This window comes from Tupaia chinensis, unplaced genomic scaffold (genome assembly GCF_000334495.1).
Source record: "Tupaia chinensis unplaced genomic scaffold, TupChi_1.0 Scaffold139757_1, whole genome shotgun sequence".
NCBI classification, from domain to species: Eukaryota; Metazoa; Chordata; class Mammalia; order Scandentia; family Tupaiidae; genus Tupaia; species Tupaia belangeri.
Window position 1 is genome coordinate 3,625,056 of NW_006199637.1, and position 15,382 is coordinate 3,640,437.

A 15,382-nucleotide genomic window follows, 5' to 3' on the forward strand; every position below is an offset into this window, starting at 1 on the left:
AAGGGATTGCGGCGTGGCCATCCCCTCTCGGGGGTGATTTCTCATTTTTTGTCTCTGTCTTTCTGGTGAGCCCATGTGCCCTATAGCAAAGCCTCTCCAAAAAAAAAAAAAAGGGAATAGGGAAGGTATTGTCAGAGAACAGCGTGAGCAAAGGTGGGGCGTGGGCATGGCAGGGTAGGAAGTGCATCTGCCAGCACTGCAGCAGAAATCGTGGGGGAGGGGTTCTATTTTTGCTGTTTTTAATCTTTTATTTATTTATTATTTGGAGAGGTTTTTGCTATAGGGCACGTGTGCTCGCCACAAAGAGAGAGAGAGAGACAGAAATCACCCCCGCCCAGGGGGAATGAGCATGCAACCGTGCCCCTTCTCCTCCATTGTCCTCTTGGGATCTTAGGCACGCACGCACACATGCCCAGCATGAGTTATTTATTATTTTTTTTTTGAGAGGTTTTTGCTATAGGGCGCGTGCGCACGCCGGACAGACAGACAGAGAGAGACAGAGAGACAGAAAGTGAGAAATCACCTCCCGGGGGGCTGGCCACGCCGCAATCCCTTCTCCTCCATTCTCCTCTCGGGATCTTGGGCACGCACGCACACGCGCCCAGCGTGAATTTTGGGACGCGAACCACGGTCGACTAAATCAGAGTCCAGCGACATAGCCATTATGCTAACTGCTGGTCCCGCTGTTTTTAATCTTAATCAGTTTTATTTTAATAAGATTTTTTATTGTTGTTAGAGGGTGCATGTGCCCCCACCCCCCATCCCCAGAGAGAGAGAGAGAGGAAGAAAGCACCCCTCAACGGGGCATGGTCACGCTGCAGTCTCCTCCCATCATCTCCCCGTTCTGTTGGGATTCTGGGCATGCACACACATGGGCCTGCTGTTGGGTCTAAGTGGTGTGTGACAGGATACTGAAAGACTGTTACGATCTGATTTACACAACTTGTATTCTACAGGAATCCCACTCTGGTCGCCAGTTCCTCGAGACAGGCTGGAAGCAGTTTCTTAGAATAGTTCAGTATGGAAAGATCAATGCAGCAAGCTGTAGTCTCTGCAGTAGCCACAGGTCTCCAGGCTATATTGATCATCGTCATCTCTCTTTGGTACTACCCAGTCTAATTTTTCCTCACTTTGGCCAAACTTCTACTGATCCAGGTTGCTTGCCTGAGACTGAGGAGTCCCAGTGCCCCTTTGCTGGGTGCTGTACTCGCGTCATTAGTAGTTGGGGAAAGCACGGGAAACCTCCTCTGAAGCCGTTGCTTAGTAGGTTAGCTCCTAGGGCCAGTTTCCCTGTCATTGTAATGACTTCCTTCGCCTGCTTGTCCATCATCAGGAGACTATAGGGACCCAACAGTTGTTAACTTCAGATTCAGAGTAAAGGTCCTCTGACAAAAAGCCTCTGTCCCTGGGACCAGCAGATGGTGTAGAGGTTATGTTGCTGGACTCCTTCATAGCTGATTGCAGTTCGAGTCCTGGACCTGGAAACTTGAAACTCACGCTGGATGCATAGAGGAGAACGGGATTGCAGTCTGGCCACCCCCCCCTCCCCGGGGTGATTTCTCGCTTTCCATCTCTCTCTCTCTCTCTCGTGCATGCACTCTTTCTATAGCAAAAAAATCTTTATTAAAAAAAAAATTATGGGGCCAGCAGGTGGTGTGGTGGTTAAGGGTGATCGACTCCTACATGGCTGACTGTGGTTCAAGTCCTGAACCTGGCGGCTTGCTTTCTCACTTTCCTTCTTGCCTTGTTTCTTTCTGGTCAGATTTTAAAATAATTAATGAATAAAGTTAAATATAATTCTTAAAAAAAAAAAAAAAGGGCTCATGCCAGGTGTGTGTGTATAAGAGGAGAATGGAAGAGTAAGGGATGCGTGGCCATCCCACCTTGGGGGTGATTTCTCACTTTCCATCTCTCTGTCTCTCCCATAAGTGCACATTGCTCTATAGCAGAAATCTCTTAAAAACAAAACAAAAACAAACCAAGCGCATGTTTGTGTGTGCCCAAAATCCTAAGCGGAGAAGGAATTGCAGTGTGACCATCCCCCAATGGGGTGATTTCTCACTGTCTGACTCTCTGTCTCTCCAGTGAGTGCATGCTCCCTGTAGTAAAAATTTCTTAAAAAAAAGCCCTCTTCCTTCCCATTTGATCCCCAACCCTCTTGCTAAATAAGGATCTCTAATCCTAGCAGAGCCTAAAGTTGCAGGGATGGGAAACAAGTTCTTTTATTGATCACTGCGACCATCATCAGAGCCGATTCTACTTCCACTCACACTTCAGTGTTGTGCTTTTTTTTTTTTTTAAATTTTTTTTTTTATATAAAGTTTTTACTATAGGGCTGTGCACTAGCCAGAGAGATAAGGTAGAAAAAGAAAAAGGTGAGAAATTACCCCCCCCCCCGGGGGTCGGCCATGCTGCAACCCGTTCTCCATTCTCTCAGGACCTTGGGCGCGCGCACACACACACCCAGCGTGATTTTCATGCCCCTGGGTCCAGGACTCGAACCATGCTGTCAGCCAGCCATATGGGGTCCATTGCCTTAGCCACCACACTACCTGCTGGCCCTTGTATTGTAATTTGAGGGTTTTTTATTTTTTCATTTTGGAGATCATCCCATGTCCTCTGAGGCTTACTGCTTCTTGGTGTTCTAGTGTATGGTGAGATCAGGGCTCGGAGCCTGCTGTTACACTTGCTTTTGTGTTAAGGTTTACGTGGTCTGAGCTGATGTAGCTAAATCACTTCTCTCTGGATGGTGGTGCTGGCTGAAGCACTGAGGGTAGGGAAGTCATCTTCGCTGGGATGCTGTCAGTGTCAGTGAAGGCAAATTGCTGTCCCCTTCAGAGTGGAAGAGGTCCAGTGTGATTAACACCCCAGTGGCTGGCCTTGCTCTTTGAAGAATTGTAACATATGGGGCCTTAGAGCTGGCTTTTACTGATAGCAGGTTGGCCACTCACTAGCAACAGTAGCCATGTGACCTTGGGTGAGTTACTTAATTTCTCTGTCTCATTTTCACATCTGAAACAAACAGGATAATAGTATCTACCTCACAGATTTATTGTACTGATTAAAGGAGAAAATATATGTAAAGCATTTAGAATAATATTTGGCACTTAAGTGCTAGGTAAATAGTAACTGTTATTAATTCTTCAAAGTTGGGGGATAATTAGTTTTTATTGGGACTAGCAGTTAGCGTAATGGCTATGTCCCTGGACTCCCATGTAGTCGACCATGGTTTAAGCCCTAGACCTGGTGGCTTAAACTCACACCGCGCGCTTGCGTGCTTGCCCAAGATCCCGAGAGGAGAATGGAGGAGAAGGGATTGCGGCGTGGCCATACCCCCTGGGGAGTGATTTCTCGCTTTCTGTGTCTCTGTCTCTTTCTCTCTTTCTGGCAAATGCATGTGCCCTATAGCAAAAACCTCTAAAAAAAATTAGTTTTTATTTTATTTTACCTTTTTAAAAAATAATTATTTAATTTTTGTTTATTATTATTAATTTTTAATTTGACCAGAAAGAGACAGAGAGAGAGAGAGAGAGAGAGAGAGAAGGAAAGTGAGAAAAGCAAGCTGCCAGGTCTAGGACTTGAACTGTGTTCAGCCATGTGGTAGCTCAATGTCTTCACCAGCATGCCACCTACCAGCTGCATTTTACTTTTCGGGGGAGGAGATTTTTGCTATAGGGTGTGTGCACTCGACAGACACAGAGAAATCACCCCTCAGAGGGATGTCCATGCCACAGTCCCTTCTCCTCCATTCTGTTCTTGGGATTTTGGGCCTGCATGTACATGCATCCAGCGTGAGTTCTAAGCCACTGGGTCTGGGACTTGAACTGTGGTCGATCATGGGAGTCCAATGCCTAAACCGCTATGCCACCTGCTGGCCTCCTTCACTTTACTATTTAAAGTTTATTTCCTTCATAAGAGGAAGACAGCGAGTGCCACCAGTAGAGTTTGAACATCTCGATCCATCCCCAGCTTCAGCAAGCCCTGGGTAACGATGTGCACGCCTGGCCTACTCAAGTCTCTGGGCACAAACCCAGGTCATCCGTGTGGGTTAGCCTCATAGAGTGCTGGACTTTCCCATTATGTCACCCTCCTGTCCCTCCAGACTTTGATTTCTAGCCTTTTCTCTTGACCTAGGGACTGTGTTGAACATTTAGGCTTCTTGAATAATCAGGGCTCAAAGCTAGGAATGAGTTAACCAGAGTGACTTGGTGGACCTGTTCAGAATTGAAGTGACTGCTAGGTAAAACTTTAGGTTATAAAGCCAGCTTCTGTAATCTTTCTATTCATGGGTGCCTCTCTGAATAGATTTGGTATTTAAATATTCTCAGTCACTTATCACACTTGTTTTGCCCTTGAATCTGTAAACTTATGTGTAATCTTTTTTTAAAATAAAAAGCAGTGGGACCAGCAGAGGGGCATAATGGATACGTCGCTGGATTTTCATGTGGTCAACCATGGTTCGAGTCCCGGACCCGGTGGCTTAAGATTCATGCTGGGCACATGTGCATGCATGCCTAAAATCCAGAGAGGAAGATGGAAGAGAAGGGATTGTGATGTGGCCGTCTCCCCGGGGGGTTGGGGGTGGGGAGTGGTTTTTTGCTTTGTCTTTCTTTCTTTCCATCTCTCTGGTGAGTGCACACATCCGATAGCAAAAATCTCTTTTTTAAAAAAAGAGGTGTTTTTTATTTCCCAAGGCCAGTCTTGTTACCCATGCTCCTAATTCCATCAGTCAGTTATCAGATGCTCAGACCTACCCGGTGCTAGACACTGAGGATACTAGATGAAGAAGACAGATGTCCCAGTGCTCACAGAACTTAAGCACAGTGGGGCAGACAGATGGCGCACAGGGCAGTCCGGTGAGCACAGTGCTGTCACAGCATGGAGGTGGACAGGGTGCTGTTGGAGCAGCATGGGAGGACGAGAATGCCCAAAGAGAGTTGAGAAGAGAATCCTGAAGGTAAACATAAAAAGTTGTAGAGATGGAGAAGTTGCTGGTAGAGAGGCAGGAGGTGTCACAGAAGCTGAACAGAAGAGTGCATCTCAGGACAGAGGTAGTGATCAACTGATACTGCTAAGCTGCAAGCCAAGGTCCTTTTCCCGCTTTCCGTTGGAAATATTTGGCCCTAGGAGTTACTTCTGTGTAAATTCCATGCATGTCTTTTTATTCTGATCCATTAGCTCCTGAACTCCCATAGGGTTTGTATGAGTGAGTTTGGTAGGTGAGAGATACTACAGCCTTTGAATTCATTTTGTTCCTGAGTGTCAAGTTGTACATGTTTGGATAATGGGGGTTTGTCAAGAACTTTATCTGAATCTGTTTTGCTCTCATGGTGGAATGGGGAGGATTAGGTTAGCTGGGGATACACAAGTCTCCTTTTATCTGGTTCAGTGAAAATTGCTCAAGTCCTTGTGACAAACAGTTATTCCTAGACTCTACATTTCCTGTTCTGTTTACTGGGATTTGAATTGCAACCAGCTATGTGGGATCTGTCTAGCTCCACATGTATACAGTGCTTAATCACTGTGCTGTTGAGCCAGTCACTTGAATTTTCTTTTTAAAGAATTACTTATTTAATTTTACTTACTATTTTTAACTTGCTTTAGGGCACATGCACTCAGAGAGAGAGAGAGAGAGAGAGAGAGAGAGAGAGCGAGCGAGCGAGCTACCAGGTCCAGGACTCAAACCACGCTCGGCCATGTAGGAGTCCATCGTCTTCACCACCATGTCACCTGTTGGTCCCTCTCTTGAACTTTTTGAAAAATAAAGCTTTCTGTCTCTCCTGAGCGAACGAGAGAGAGAAGCACTCTCAATGGGATGGGATGTTTGTGCCATGATCCACCCCGGCCTCAGCCAGCTCTAGATCATGAGTACAGCAGCACTCACTGTGTTCAGGGAGGTCTCTGGTTGTGAGTCTGGAATCTTCCTGTGTGGGTTAGCTTTTCAGAGTGTTGCATTACCTCTGCACCATCTCTGGCCTTCTATGTGAACTTGCTGAAGAACTCCTTGTGGCTTAGACTCTCTTTTCTCACTCTGCATATTCTCTGGGTGATCCCACTCATGAGACTCAGCCATGGTAGCACACGCTGGTCAATGCCATTGTGTGGCCCGCTGAGGGCATATGGGGAGGCTTGGGTTTGTTTCCTGGGCTGCCCTAAAAAGTCAGGCATGGTTCCATGCATCTGTAGTCCCTGCTAGTCTGGAGCCTGAGAGAAGAGGATTACACATCAATACCATCTTTAAAAAACAAACAGGACCAGCAGTTAGCATAATGGCTATGTCGCTGAACTCCCATGTAGTTGACCATGGTTTGAGCCCCGGACCTGGTGGCTTAAATTCATGCAGGGCGCATGTGCGTGTGTGCCTAAGATCCCAAGAGGAGAATGGAGGAGAAAGGATTGCAGCGTGGCCATTCCCCCCGGGGGGTGATTTCTCACTTTCTGCCTCTCTGTCTATCTCTATCTTTCTGGCAGGGCACTTGCCCTGTAGCCAAAAAAACAAAAAAAAACAAAAACCAAAAAAACCACACACACAAAACGCAAACTCATAAAGATTGCCTTGTTATTGAGGCCAGTCAGTGACTAGCTCAGAGGTAGAACACGGTAATGTAGAAAGGCTCTAGGTTCTGGTCCAAACATCCCTTACTATGCCGAGCACATACATGCCCAGGATCTGGAGCTGACTGAAGCTGAGGCTAAGGGTGGGTTGTGCCATGGAGATCCTGTTGGGAGTGCTGTTTCTGTCTCCCTCTGGCTCATGGAGAAAATAAAAGAAATTCACAAAAATGATTGTCATATTGGTAGTTTGGATATTTTAAATAAAATGATCTAAATTACACAAAATTCAGACTCCACACATCTGTGCGTGTTTTTTGGAATGAACTCATGTGTGCAACCTAATTGAAATACTCTTTAGCCTACATAAAATCAAATGCTAATATCTGAGGCTACCTAAGTTACTCTCGAATACTCAAAATATAATTGAATCCTTTTTATTAGCTGAATTGAGAATCCGTGAGCTAAGAAATGCGTTAAGCTTGCTTTAAAAACCTATCATACTCTATTTTTTTATAGTGTTGATTTTATTCCTCTGTGTGGTTGTTCATATTGTCATAAAGTAATTTCTAAAGATTGCATTTTGTAGTTCTGTGAACATTTCGGTGGGATGAAAGGTTTTGTTTGATAAACACCGCCCTCTTGTGGTTAAAATAAGCAAAATGTTTTGCAAAACTGCTATAATGTTTCCATTTACATTAAATTTTTGGTAAAAGAACATAATTAATACAGTATTTTTGCTCAGGAATACATGTGACCATTTAGGTTTTCTCTTTCTTGGATTTTTCAAGTGTGTCTACTGTGTTTTCTTCTGTCAGTGCACATTTTCTCATGTGAATTGAAAGAGTTAAACATAAATGAAAACGTAAATGTTATGCTATTGAAGGGAAGGAAACCGTATTTAAGTGAAGAAGTGCTAACAGAAAAAGCAAGGATCATTGAGTTATAATACATAAAATTAATAAAATCTCCATTGAAAATTAACAGTAATAAAAAGATGTAGCATAAACTAGAATAAGTATTTGTAGGGCCAGCAGGCGGTGTGGTGGTTAATGGTGCTGGATTCCCACATGGCTTACTGCGGTTCAAGTCCCAGACCTGGCGGCTTGCCTTCTCTCTTTCTCTTGCTCTGTCTCTGGGCAAATTAAAAAATAATAACAACAAATGGAAACAATAAATAAATAATTTGGAAAAGAAAGAAAATGTATTTGTAGTAACTATGATAGTAAAAGTTTTAATATAGTTAATGTAAAATACAGAGCGCACACAAATGGTATAGTAAGTTAGTGGGCTATGGCCATGATGACTAGTTTATAGATGAGGAATTATAGTAATCAAAGCAAAAAGCTTGTTAAAATATGAGGCTGAAAACGTGTTAAAATATAAGGCTACTTCATATAATAGCATTCATGGGACCAGCAGATGGCATGATGGTTATGTCACTGGACTCCCATGTTGTGGACCACTGTTCAAGTCCTGGACCCAGCAGCTTAAAACTCTGCTAGGCATGTGTGTGTGTGCCCAAAATCCTGAGAGGAGAAGGGACTGCAGCATGGCCATCCTCCTGTGGGGTGATTTCTCATTTTCTGTTTCTCTGGCAAATGCAAACACCCTATAGCCAAAATCTCTAAAAGTAAATAATTAAACAGCATTTATGATATTAATAATAGTACTTTGGAGCATGCTAGAAAATCACCTGATTATTTTGAAAACTGGTAAATACAATAACAGAATCAAGTTTTTTTTTTTTTTTTTTTTTGCCCTTTTTTAGAGAGATTTTTACTATAGGGCACATACACTCACAGGAGAGACAGAAAGTAAAAAATCACCTCCCCCAGGAAAAATGGCCACGCTGCAGTCCCTTCTCCTCTTGGGATTTTGGGCAGGCACGCGCACATACACATTCCTGGCATGAGTTTGAAGCTGCTGGGTCCGGGACTGAAACCACGATTCACTACATGATGTAACCATTACACCACCTGCTGGTCCTCAAGTTACTTTTTCTGAGTAGCTCAGGAAACCAAATAATCAATGGAGGAAAGCACTTCTTTTTAGAAGGATTCTAGCATATAAATGAAAAAAGAAAGATCATTAGCACTTTTCAGTCCCAAAATAAAATAATGGGTCGAGGTAGTGATCATCAGTGCTGCTAAAGCAGTGAACGCCATGGGAGACGATAATAAATGCTCAGAGGGGCCACATGTGCCCCATTGATCCATCTTGGCTCCTCAAAAAGAGGAACTACAGATAGTTGCTGTGTTCTAATGTGGTAATGTGGTGTGACAGGAAGGATACAGTATTGCCTATAAAGTTTTTTTTTTTTAATTAAATGTCAGGAGGCACATGTGTATGTGTATGCATGAGGGGGACTCATTCCATCCAGAATTGTAATTTGGAATCAGGTAATTTAAACAGTCATCTCAGTTCTAAAATTTTCTAATTTTATCTTTCATGCACAGACTTATCATTTGTAGGGCTTTTTTTTGTTTGTTTTAATGCCAGAGTGTGTGTGTGCATGAGAGAGAAAGTACCCCCTATTATGCTGCAATCCTTTTTCTTCCAATTCTTCATCCATGAGCATGGGGACGCACCTAGTGTGCATTTTTTTTTTTTAAGTTTGCTCTAGGACATGTGTAACTGCCAGAGATGAAGAGGAAGAAAGAGTAAATTAAGAAAGCATCCCCTGGAGGGATGGCCATAAGTCAGTCTCCTCCCCTGTATTCTATTCTGTCTTGGGGATTTGGGGCACACACACAGTATGTTTCTCAAGCCACCCTGGTGTAGAACTCGAACTGCTCAGTAACCACCATACTGCTGACTGGCCCCTAGTGTTTTCAAGCTGATGGAGCGCAGACTGGCACCCTGATCCGACATAAGATCTGGCTCTCTCTATGTCTACACTACTTGCCTTTCCATTAAAAATAGAGGAACCTGGAACTCTTCTAAATTGCTGACGTACTATTTTTCCTGGCTGCTTTCAAGATTTTTTTTTGTACGTAGTTTTGAGTAGTGATATATTCTGTGATATATCTGGTTGTGGGTTTTTTGTTTTGTTTTGTTTTTGTTCTCCTCACATACAAAACTTCACACACCATGATTTTTGCAGTTAAGTCACTTGATGTTGGCCAGGTACCATTTTATCCCTAAAGTTTCATTGGCATCAAAATCTGACAATTAACCAGTGTTAAATCCTTAACTGTTTACAGAGCACAGCACATTAAGCTTTAGATGCTTGGCAATTAAACCACAGACGAGGAGGACAAGGCTCCCCATTCTACACGTTCAGAACCAGGTTTTCCCTGTCCCTACCTGGCCACTGTACACTGGTTCAAAGGGCGGCGGAGGCCACAGGTAGTTTACTTCAGAGGACACTAAACTGTGATCAGGAGGCACATTGTGATGTCACTCAGTGTCATGTACCACGCAGCCTGCCTCCAAGACTGCCTGGTAATTCTAGAATGGCAGGGCCAGCTGGTACAGACAGACAGACAACACGGTATTTAATCTTTGGAGACCTCCTACTCAGACTACGCATGCACGGTGACTTTGAACGTAACTCGTCCCAGGAACTTGTCACGATCATCCTGGTTTTTCAGGTTGGGTGACCCGTTGACCTTGCACTCGACTGTTACTTCTTTTCCATAGCTGTTGTGATCAAAGGGGACCTGGACAGCAACTAGTGGTTGTAAATATCCCACATGAAGTTTTTTCCCATAATATGGAAAATACTTTAAGTCCATAACTCCAAGATTAGGGTAGGTGTTTAAAGCTGGTGTGTGTTCCCCCTTCGCAGTACAGTCTATCCTTGGTTCTCCTTCAGGCTTTAATCCAATTATTCTGTTCATTTTCACAAGAATACAAGGGTTTCCTTGGGAATAGCCAAAATCAGAATCATTCATACCACTGCATGGTTGAAGTAACGTAAGAGGAAACGGACATGCAACATAACCTGGACCCTCCTGTTCAAAAAGCACTCCGTCTCGACAGCCTGTGACATCCTTCTGCTCTTGTGTAGTATATGGCTCTAGGAACTTCTTAAGGTCTTCAGTGTACCCTTTGTAGGAACCTGGGTTAGACATGCTGAATGAATAGTCCAGTGCAGTCTCTGGTTTTGGAAAAACTGTAAGCCCTGGACTAGGGACGTGGTCACGGTATTTTGGAACCTCATCGTTCAGAGTCTGAAGCATAACCCACATTGTGAATGAGAAAAGTGCGGCCAGGAACCCATAAAACACTAGGTAGAAGAGCAGGATCAAACTCCAGCTCTTGGCGGTGCGCCCCAGGAACTCCCCGGTGTTCCGGTTGTAGATGAAGAGCTTCCACTTGGCCAGCATCTGCTTGGAGGACTTGTCCTTCTTCGTCATGATGTGTGCGCGGAAGACCGGGGAGCGGCGGGCGCGAGAGGCGCGTGCGGGCTCTAGCGGCGCAGCGGAGCAGGGGACTGCGGACACCTCGCTGCCCTGACGCGGGCAGACTGCGCTCGCTCGCAGGCCAGGCCGGCCACTCCGACCGCAGGAGCCTGACGTCCCCGCCCGCCGCAGCCAATCCCCGCGCGCTCAGCCGCCGCCGCCCCTTTTGTGACTCTTGATGACATGAATGTTAGACCTTTTACACTGTCCCATTGTCTCTGTCCTTTTTTTTTTTTAAATCTTTTTTCCCTCTATATTCATCAGATTGGGTAATTCTATTACTTTGGCTTTGAGTTAACAGATTCTTTGCTCTGTTTTTTTCTGTTCTGGTATTGAACCCTTAGAACAAATTTAATTTTCTTTTTTCCCTATTTTTTACTTCCAATATTTTATTGTTTCATATGTAAATGTGAACATATGAAACAAAATAAAACATGAAATAAGTATATTTCTTTCTGAGACTCTTATCTATTTGTTTAAAGACTATTCACCCTGATTTCTTGAATGTAATTCTAAAGGCTGCTTTTTTTCTGATAATTCAATATTTTTATCTTGAGTTTATTATGTATAGCTTATCTTTTTTTAATGACTTACTAAGATTTTCCTGGTTTGTCATATGTCAGATAATTTTTGGATTATATGTTAGACATTGTGATAATATGATACTCTCGTCTTATTTAAATGATAGGGAAACTGTTTTTTTTTAATATTTTATTTTATTTAATTTATTCATTCATTTATTTTTTAATTTGACCAGAGAGAGACAGAGGGTGAGAGTGAGAGAGAGGAAGTGAGAAAGCAAGCCACTGGATTCAGGACTTGAACCCTGGTCGGCCATGTAGGAGTGTCCAGTGCCTTAACCACCACGCCACCCGCTGGTCCCTGTTTGTTTGTTTTTTAAGCAGGCATTTGACCCTGTAAGGTTCAAGTCACAAGTTTCTACTCACCTTCTGTGTACTAAAATTTAATGTCTAGTTTTCAAAGCCTTTACAGAACTATTTGGATCTGTCTTGCGTTTGTGCCACTTAGTGGCTAGATTCAGAACGGGATGTTGGTCTGCTTGGTAGTATGTCGCTGAGGGTCAGATCCACATATATGCAACACCAACCTCAGGGTGATCCTAGAACTATTTATAGGACTGCGTGCTGTCACTTTTGTGAGCTCTTATCTCTTTTCCTGAAGACCCTTCTTCCGTGTCCTCTGACTAGGAAACAAGGGTTTCCATATCTCTGTTTTTGGATATCCCCCTCCCCAACACACAAATTCATGGGAATAGAAGAGTTCCCCATTTCTTGGAGTTTGGGGTCCCTCTCCAACCACTGATAGTGTCACCAGTGTCACAACTACTGCCTGAGACAGGACCAGAGAGAAAGAAAAATACTAACTAGAGAATGTCCCCTGCTTCTAACATTTAGGAAGGCCCCTTTTACTGTGCCTCAGACCAAAACTGGAAAAGATTGTGTTTGTAGTGCTTTTGATCTTCACTTAATATGCTCTTCTGGGTTGGGGGCTGCCCTTGAGTCCAGGCCGGGAGGTACTACAGGAATCAAATCCAGGAATCTCACTGCCCAGCTAGTGGTATTTCTAGTTATGGTTTCCTCCCCAACTTACCTGCTCCCGCTTTCAGAGTCCTCAAAGAGCTCTTTTGTACATTTTGTCCAGATTTTTAAGTTGCATTTAGTGGGAGAGACAGAATGGTCTCTGCTTACTGTCTTTACCAGAACCAGAACATAGTTACCATTTTAATCTTATAACTATTATTCATGTGTTTCAGTTAAGAGTTTATTACATATCCATTTTATACTAGACTATTGTAAAAGTGGCTAATATTAAAGTACTTAGGGAGATCACCAGTAGAGATGGGATGGAGGGATGGAGATCGAAAGTAAACAGTTTCCTATTCTTTAATAGTGAACAGCTGGGTTATTAATCTTAGAGATTTTGATACATTTCTGCTTCAGATTTGACTTTATTGCTTGTGACTGAGGGAGATAAGATCTGGTTTATCATCAGTTAATTTATTATCCAAAATACAAGGGATGGGTATGTATCTTCTTAAGACATGATTATAAGGAGTATAATTACATATGTAATTAAAAATAAGATCTTAAAATAAGGAATAATTTATTATTATATACTTGTTTCCCAGGTCTTAGAAAAATACCCTAATACACCCATGAGTCATAAAGAAATTCTTCAAGTTATCCAGAGAGAAGGACTAAAAGAAATCAGGTGAGTTATTTAAATATTATTAGTAATGGCCATAATACCTGAGTAGCATATTTGGTAGTATGTAGTAGTACATTTTAGTCCTGAGTATTATTCAGTAATTAAATGCTTAGTTGTTATTCAGTAATATTCAGTAATTAAGTGTTTCCGACTCATTGAGCCGTCAGGTCTTAGAAGTTGTTACGTCATAGAGTTATAAAATCAAAAGAAAGTTGAAAAAAATTTTCAGTGAGAAATAGGATTGCTGTCTCCAAGCCCATGCATGCCCTTTATTTCTTGGCCATCTTCAAGCCTTCATCTATCACTGTAGGCTTTTGATTTAATGAGCTTGATCACTAGCTGTAAAAATTACTCTAGTGTAGGGACCAGCAGATGGCATAATGATTACGTCCCTGGACTCCCATGTGCCCGGCAGCTTAAACTCACGCCGGGCACATGTGCATGCGTGCCCCAAATCCTGAGGCAAGAATGGAGGGGAAGTGATTGCGGTGTGGCCATACCCCGTGGGGCGTGATTTCTCACTTTCTGTCTCTCTGGCGAGCACACATGCCTATAGCAAAAATCTCTCAAATAAAAATTAATGTAGGGAGGGACCAGCAGTTGGCATAATGGCTATGTCCCTGGACTCCCATGTGCCCGGCAGCTTAAACTCACGCCGGGCACATGTGCATGCGTGCCCCAAATCCTGAGGCAAGAATGGAGGGGAAGTGATTGCGGTGTGGCCATACCCCGTGGGGCGTGATTTCTCACTTTCTGTCTCTGGAGAGCGCACGCGCCCTATAGTGAAAAACCTCTCAAAAAAAAAAAAATTAGTGTAGGGAGAAAACTAGAAGTACACAGATAGTATAGGAAAAAGTAACCCTGACCACAAAAAATAAAATGGAAAAGATAAATAGGCAGTATATATTTGTCACATAATAGTCTTATGTTCAAATATAATAGACTAGGCTCAATTAATATAGCATCAAAAATAACACATACTTTAATTTCTGAAAATTTTTTTATATTCCAATAGCATATAGTACTTGTTCGTAATCAGTGTTCTTTATTATCAAGAAATGTTAAAATATGTTAAATGTGGTTTGTTTATTAAGATATAAATTTGGGAATCTATATTAGAGATGTTTTCATTAAGATAGGAAAAGTCTGTGGTGCTTTAAAACTGCTACTAGTAGTTCTGAACTATGGGAGATAGTGCATAACCTCCTTAGGGAGAGAGTTCAGAATTTGGGGCATCTATTTTTTATTGTCACAGTGACTCGGGTGGGACTTACAGTGGCATTTAATGGCAAGTAACAAGGATGCTAAATGTCTTGTGCGGTTCAGTCCTTCACTGAGTAGTTGTTCAGCTCAGGTGCCCTACATTTCTCATTGAGAAGCAGTGAGCTGAGCTTAAGCATTTGTAAATGGACAACAGTATATTCTTTTTCTTTTTTCCCCAATTTATTTATTTGCATTCATTCACTGTACATCATTACAGCATACGAAATGAGATTTTCCATCTAGAGTACACTGTATATTGTCTCAATCAAGCACATCAACAAATATGTTATTCTTAGCAAATGATCTTCCATTTCTTGTTTTCTGTATGTTTTGCTTTTTCCCCCATCCTTGGTTCCCTATCTCTTACCCTCTGCCACCTCCTGTTCTCCTCCCATACTGTCTCTGTTATCTATGTTTGCTTTCTATACCATTTCCCCCCCACATTTTATTGAATCACCAAAGACCCTGATCAATCCAAATACCCTCCTAGCAAACACATGTGACACACACATTTCCATGAGCACAAGTCTAACTTTACGTATCCTATAAAGTAGCACCTAACTGGGGCTACATATCCTACTGCAGTCATTGAATAGATATATATTTTTTTTCCTGAAACTTTTTTTTGTAACTCAATTTACATTCCTTCCCTAAGCATCATCACAGCACACAAAATGCGATCTCCCATCCAGTACACACTGCATAGTGACTCAATCATGCACATTACAAAAAAAAAAAAATTTCCAATTCTAGTTCCTAGAATTATTTCCACCCCTTTCTGACCCTCTGTCCCTTCCCACCCTCCTCTCACACCACCTCCAGTGTCCAAAATTGTCCTCCATTCCCTTCCCACCCACATTGCATTGATCACACAATTTCCTACATAACCTAACTACTTTCAAAGGTGAGTTCACTCATTACTACTAAGA

The 15,382-nt window shown here is 42.7% G+C and overlaps 2 protein-coding genes across 6 annotated transcripts in view; one reads left to right on the forward strand and one right to left on the reverse strand.

The window, feature by feature from the left end:
• ASXL2 (ASXL transcriptional regulator 2) overlaps positions 1 to 15,382 on the forward strand; it is a 145,011-nt gene that overhangs the window by 40,617 nt on the left and 89,012 nt on the right. For 4 of the 5 annotated variants that reach the window (XM_006162196.3, XM_014593120.2, XM_014593121.2 and 1 more), the window contains exon 2: positions 13,111 to 13,193. The exons of the other annotated variant lie outside the window; for it this stretch is intronic. In XM_006162196.3, coding sequence (XP_006162258.1) covers positions 13,111 to 13,193 — 83 coding nt within the window. The remainder of the gene's footprint in view (positions 1 to 13,110; positions 13,194 to 15,382) is intronic. 5 annotated transcript variants of the gene reach the window in all.
• LOC102493344 (sodium/potassium-transporting ATPase subunit beta-3-like) lies at positions 6,541 to 11,034 on the reverse strand. Its single transcript, XM_006162201.3, has 2 exons — positions 9,862 to 11,034; positions 6,541 to 6,747 (listed from the first exon to the last, which is right to left on the reverse strand). Exon 1 carries the CDS (start codon positions 10,914 to 10,916, stop codon positions 10,080 to 10,082), a length of 837 nt encoding a protein of 278 aa, XP_006162263.1. The 5' UTR covers positions 10,917 to 11,034; the 3' UTR covers positions 6,541 to 6,747; positions 9,862 to 10,079.